A 6,993-nucleotide genomic window follows, 5' to 3' on the forward strand; every position below is an offset into this window, starting at 1 on the left:
TAAAAAAGCACACATGTACCTAAAGATTTGAGTAGGAGCACTGCGGGAGGCAGCAGATGATGATTCAGTTAGCTGGGCCTCTGCCATTCTGTTAGAGTTCTAAGCTTCTGGCTTCAGCCTCACCCTCCCTTGGCTGTTATCATCACTTGAAGGATGAAATAGATGGAAGATCTCTCTGTCTCCATGTCTTTCTGTAACTTGAATAAAATGAAAAAAATCAAAAATGTTTTGAATAATGTAATGCATTCTAAAATTCTTGAGTAGGAAAAATCAAACAACATAAAAACAGTAAGCTTTTGCATTGCACTGAAATCCTGTTTCCATCATTTCCTTATGTAACCACCTTTTTAAAAAGATACTCAAGTATAGTGGAACATTTCTTGGAAACTGAAGGGTTTTTTGTAATGTTTCCTGATTAGGAAACCAAAGCATAGAGATAAAGTCATTTTGTCAGAGATAAGCAAGAATTTCAGTTAGGTGGGAAAGTTTCAGTTAGGTGGTTAGGTGGGAAAACAAGCCTGATTTCATGAAATCCTGTCTCTGGGTCTTGTGACCCTCAATGCATAACTTTTTCATTAGCTTAAAATCAATCTGTTGTTTCATCCACATACTTCTTGAATCATAGTTCACTGTTGACAGTGATTTGCTCTTGATAGTAGAAGAGAGATAAAAAGTCTTTATGTGCCTTTCTATACTTGTATTTCCAGCTTTCATATGTAGATGTTGAAGGCAATTCCATAAATATGGTGCAAATGACATTCCTGAAACTTCTGACTGCCTCTGCTCGGCAAAATTTCACCTACCACTGTCATCAGTCAGCAGCCTGGTACGATGTGTTATCAGGAAGTTATGACAAGGCACTTCGGTTCCTGGGATCAAATGATGAGGAGATGTCCCATGACAACAACCCTTACATCAAAGCACTGGATGATGGCTGTGCAGTAAGTAAAATCTTGGCTTGCTTTTTTCCACAGAGATATGAGACAGACTGTAGCCATCCTGGTTTGACTCAAGCCAGTTTTCTTTCATGAAATGATGTTAGTTATGATTAAGATTTGATGCTTCTCATTGACATATTAAAAACATAGTAGTTTAGAAACCACTAATGTTCCTGTAATACACACATCTGCACAAACACTGACACTTTAAACATATTTTTAAAACTTTAGCAAAGGGTAACCTTGTATCATGTTATCTTACTATTTCTTACCTTTGAAAAGTATTACAGCTAGATATTCTCAAAATAAAACAATATGTGATAGGCCTTCTTGATTTGTGATTCTAAAATGATGGAGAAAGGAATCACCAACATGCCACTTACACCGTAGGCAATTTTTACCCCTGTGTTTTGTTTTTGAGGAACTTGTTTATTGGTGGTTTGTTTGGAAGCTATCATTGTTGTTACCTTTATTCTCTGGAGCTTTTTCTCAAACATTGAAATTCTATGTAAGAAAATGATTCATAGAACACTGTAAAAACTTAATTTCTTTAGCTGAATATCGATGACTCAAGAGAAGTCACACTTACAAATAAACAAGCATATGCTTAAGTTGATTGGTTTATAAGTGAATTGATTGGTTTATATGTAGAACAAAGAAGAGAACAGGAAGCAAATTAATAAAATGAAAGTTGTAGAAAGCTTTCCCAATAGTAGCATATTATTAAATATTCATAAAGTTAATATATAGTGCAGAAATGTTTTGCTTTTCACATCTTGTGTTAAAATTACCATACTATATCAATGTTTTCATAACAGAATTTGACTATGTATATCTAATTAAAGCTGTTACAGTAAGGATTATGAGGATACTTCAAAATTTTATGTAAAAATAGGAAAAACAATTAAAACAATTTCTTTTGGTGCAAATAATTTTTGAAGTCCATATGCAATTTTTTATAATATATACTTCCATGAAGTCTGTGATGAGTCTGGTATTATTTCCATAACAAGCTAGTATCAACATCATTTTCATGTTAAATTGTATTTATCAGCTCAAAAAGATTTTTTAACTATACAATATGTTAGAATGTCACAGTTGTGTAAATACAGCTAAATATTAAATGTAACATATTAAATATGAAGCTACAAGTGGCATCACTTATAACAAGAATAGTTATCATATAGATAATAGCAAATTTGTTTTTTTATTCTCTCTGTCTTACCTTCTTACCTCCACTTAGAAGCTTAAGAAAGACTAACATGCATTTTAAAAACATTAAGTAATTGTAAATTTCTGCTTACTTTTACAGTCCAGAAAAGGCTATGGGAAGACTGTGATTGAAATCAACACACCAAAAATTGACCAAGTACCTATCATTGATGTAATGATCAATGATTTTGGTGATCAGAATCAGAAGTTTGGATTTGAAGTTAGTGCTGTTTGTTTCCTTGGCTAAGATTAGAACAAAAAACATATGAAATCAACAGAAAATATGCCTTGGTGCCACCAACCCATTTTATGCCACATGCAAGTTTTGAATAAGGATGGTATAGAAAACATCTTGCTACATATACATGTACCATTTAGGAAATACTGATGCCCAGGAGGGGGCAGAATCACATGACAAAAGCTATGAAAATCAGAAAGATATATGATAGTGTGGCTGAGATGGAAACAGCTGATTCTTGATGCCCAATTCACATCTCCTTTTCCCATTTGGATTTCTTTGGTGCTGTAGAAAAAAAAGAGAGAGAAAAAAATATATATTCATAAAAAATATGGTGCTCATTCCCGTCCATCAAGGATGTGCTAAAACAGTGTGTTTAATAAATTGTAATTATTTTATGTACAGTTCTATACTGTTATCTATGTGTCCACTTCCAAAACTTGCACGTGTCTCTGAATTCCATCTCACTTTAATTTTATGACAATTGCAGAACTATGATGGCAATAAATATATGTACTATGAAAAAAATAAAGTTGTAATTCCTCATGACTCTAATTCCCTTTCTTTGATTAATAATAAAATGCCTTTGTATATATTGATGTTGAAGAGTTCAATTATTTGATGTCGTCAACAAATTTCTCAGAGGGCAAAAACCTGGAAGACTTTTGGAAGCACACTGCGATCAACTCTCCTCTGCTGACAGTAACTTTGCTGAATTGCAACCAAAAATATCATGCATTTTGATGCTTTATTCAATGCCGTACCTCAAACTTTTTCTTCTCAGAATCCAGGATTTCACAGGATACTTGTACATATGGAAAACAAACAAGTCTATATTTTTGGGCAGGGAAATATATGTGAGAAACTATTGTAGCAAATCGATGCCTCCATTAAGCGAACAATCATATGTATAATTTTTTTCAACCTATCTCATATAATTGTTTTCAGTGTGCTTCATCATTGCTGGTTAATATTAAAGATGGAATCTAAGCAATTATTTATGGATTTGTGCAATGTTAGAATTTTTAATCAGTCACCTTGAATTTGATTCTAAATAATAGTCTCATATTATTTTATTGCCCACCAAATGTTACTTCTTTCCTTCTGAGATAATTCCATTCATCATTTGACCCACCTAATTGCCAAATAACATATGGGTGGACTGCTATTAACAGTACTCGTTTTAAAAGTCATACTTTTTCAAGACAATCACAACCTTTTTTCCCACTAAGGTATTTTCTCTCAGTAGCTTGAAATAGCAGTGAAATTTAAAAATTACAAACTGAACTTTGTATCTATTTTAAGTAATATATGTAAGACTTGAAAATAAATGTTTTATTATTTCTTATTTGAAGTGTTAAATTAATTGATGCCAGATTCCACTGGAACATTTTCAACTGATAATTTATCACAAAAGAACATACCTGTAATATTGAAATTAAAACGTGAACATTTGTCATTAAGAATTTCCTTTATTTTTTGAAATCAAGTATGTAAATTTGCTTTCCAAAAGGGAGATATGCATCTTATAAATAAACTCAAGTCTTGTCTACCTGGATTGGTCATTCTCTTTCTTAAGTAGCTTCCAAATCATTCTCTGCTGCAGAAAAGGCTTTAGATTCTCATTCTTGACCATCCAGATTAGAACGGCTTCGTACTTCTGCATAAGCGTCTTACCCTTCAGAGAAATGCTCTTAAATTTCCCGTATGTGTAAAATAATAAACACCACCTGGTAATACTCTATTTACAAAAGAAATATAAGGTTTATTTAAAATGCAAAAACATACTTTTTATAATTAAACATTGTACAAAGTCCCAAACGTGTTCATTTCAAAATTAAAAGTACAGAACTTTACTTGAAATAATTCATAAATCTCATGTGAAATAATAAATAAATAATAAATAAAGAAGGATTCATACCTCAAACAATTCACTATAATAATATATAGTAATAAAACAGTACGTTGCCTATTAGTTTATATTAGGGATAAGGTTTTACTTTTTTATTTGAATAAATATCTTTAGATTTGACACTCAATATTTCTATATATTCTATATCTATACTCAAAATTTCTATTCCTTTTTTATATGGAAATGGTCTTCTGAATAACATTGGATTTTGTTTTCTCTCCCTTGTAATTGATTTAATCCAGACAAAGATAAGTTCAGTGAAATAGAAAAAATATATTAGATGACATTTTAGTACTGGCCCCAGCCTGTGTAAGTTATTCATGTGAAAAATACGGAGAATAATGGTAATCTTGAAGACAGGGGCAGATCGTGGCCTGCATTTACATAACATTTAATATATCTCTTTTTTAAGAAAAAAGCAAAAACAAAGTACTGAAGAGACTACTTGGAATGAGGAAAGATATTACAAAAATGTTATTTTTTTTTTAAAAATGGAACTGTAACAAAAATATCAGAAAATCGAACAAAATATTATTAACTTTCTAAAAATCATTGTGAAGCTTTGACGAGCTTTGACACTGCAATCACGTTGTGTGTACCTTAGTAGAATTTATAATTTAATTTCTTTCTTAAAAAATTCTTACTTAGGCGTTGGCGCCATGGCTCACTTGGTTAATCCTCTGCCTACAGTGCCAACACCCCTTATGGGTGCCGGGTTCTAGTCCCTGGTGCCCCTCTTCCAGTCCAGCTCTCTGCTGTGGCCTGGGAGGGCAGTGGAGGATGCCCCAGGTGCTTGGGCCCCTGTACCTGCATGAGAGACCAGGAAGAGGCACCTGGCTCCTGGCTCCTAGCTTCGGATTGGCACAATTCTGGCCGTGGTGGCCATTTAGGGGGTGAACCAGTGGAAGGAAGATCTTTCTGTCTGTCTCTCACTGTCTATGACTCTACCTGTCAAAAAAAAAAATCTTACTTATTTTATTTGTAATACAGAGAAAGGGGACAGAGAGAGAGGGAGAATCTCCCATCTGCTGGTTCACTCCCCAGATGATCACAATAGCCAGGGAAGACAGAGCTGAAGCCAGAAGCCCAGAATTCAATCTAGTTCTCCCAGTTGGGTGGCGGGGACCCAGCTACCTATGCCATCACCTGTTGCTTCTCAGAGTGAGCAATAGAAAGAATCTCGGAGTTGGGGATTGAACCCAGGAATTCTGATGCAGGATGTGGGCATCCTAAGCAACGTCTTAACCACTGTGCCAAATGCCCACCCTTATAATTTATCTTTTTACAAAGATTTATTTTATGTATTTGAAAGGCAGAGAGAGGGAGAGGCAGAGAAATTTTTCATCTGCTGTTTCACTCCCCAGATGGCTGCAGTGGCACAGGGCTGGGCTGGGCCGAGGGGAGGAGCCAGCAGCCAGGAATTTCATCAAGGTCTCCTGCGTGCAAACAGGGTTGCAAGGACCTGGACCATCTTTCACTGCTTTCCCAGGGGCATTAGCAGGGAGCTGGATTGAAAGTGGAACAGTCGGGACTCAAACTGGTGCAGTGGCTTAACCTATTATGCCGCAATGCTGGCCCGCTATAATTAAATTTTTCATGGTAAGTTTCTCTATCAGGAAGGAGCAATAATAATAAAATAGAAATGTTTCTATTTCCCATATTGTTATTGATAAGTAACAGATTGTTTTAAAATTTAGGAAAAGATCTCCATTACTTTGCTCTATGTACTAAAACTTGTAAGAATTTTTCATAGAGAAGCTACTGATTCTAAATGTTTTGTTAACGCTGTTCTTCCTTCACTGCCAATAGATTTCACACCTTGGGTACCATAAACGTGTGCATATCATTGAGGAAAATCTGTGATTACACTTCACTTTTTGGTCGTTATAACATGTTGGGTAATAGGATTAATACTGAGAACCATTCGTACACTAAGATTATAGCATAGATTACACACAAAACAAACTGCAAGCTATATAATTATACCCATCATGTAGGTATTTTTAACAAATCCCCCCAAAATGAATCCCTAATTGAATTTTCTAACTGGCCTCTTCTCCACCACTCAACACAAAGAAGGAAATCAGAGAATTTGCACTAGGAAGAGAGTATTCTTAACTGATCATGGTCAAAGTACCTTATTTTGGCAAATTTTTAGCATGGGCAACGTGCCTTCTTTTGGCAAATGGTATGAATTATGTGACCATCTGAGCATATTTGCAGTAGAACCCTCAAGGTCTGAAATGAAGACATGCAAGAGAAGTTGCTGAAGTTTGCCTTTGTTACTTTCCTATTAATTAATCCGCTGCATGATTAATGATCACAAAATATTGAGTTAATTAAGGATTATGCAAGGGCCTGGCATATATAGGCACCAAAGAAACAGTAGCTGTAATCACTGTAATATAAGTTCCTTTCTGAAATATAGCTAATATCACATGGGCTCCCCACCTCACAGAATTTTTTTAAAGTTTTAATTTTAAAAGTAAAACATAGAAATTACGTGATTCTAGAGGACCCAAGTTGTCAGAAGTTTTACAGACAATTTGCACACTATATAAAAAAGGAACAATAGTTTAAGCCCTTTTAAAAACTAGGAAGTTCAGATTTATCAGCCATAGCTACTCAGGCCTCTTTTCCTTTGCTAGGACGTGTTTTGCTCTGCGAAGGATGAGCTGGATGGTACTCTGCTT

The 6,993-nt window shown here is 34.6% G+C and overlaps 1 protein-coding gene across 8 annotated transcripts in view; it reads left to right on the top strand.

Moving 5' to 3' along the window:
- COL11A1 (collagen type XI alpha 1 chain) overlaps positions 1-3,940 on the top strand; it is a 208,602-nt gene extending 204,662 nt beyond the window's left edge. For all 8 annotated transcript variants that reach the window (XM_008264806.5, XM_089337031.1, XM_089337028.1 and 5 more), the window contains 2 exons: positions 708-941; positions 2,251-3,940. In XM_008264806.5, coding sequence (XP_008263028.2) covers positions 708-941; positions 2,251-2,397 — 381 coding nt within the window. In that variant the 3' untranslated portion in view covers positions 2,398-3,940. The remainder of the gene's footprint in view (positions 1-707; positions 942-2,250) is intronic.
- The last annotated feature ends 3,053 nt before the right edge of the window (positions 3,941-6,993 follow it).

This window comes from Oryctolagus cuniculus, chromosome 7 (genome assembly GCF_051225735.1).
Source record: "Oryctolagus cuniculus isolate XC-2025 breed Fujian yellow rabbit chromosome 7, ASM5122573v1, whole genome shotgun sequence".
Classification (NCBI taxonomy): Eukaryota; Metazoa; Chordata; class Mammalia; order Lagomorpha; family Leporidae; genus Oryctolagus; species Oryctolagus cuniculus.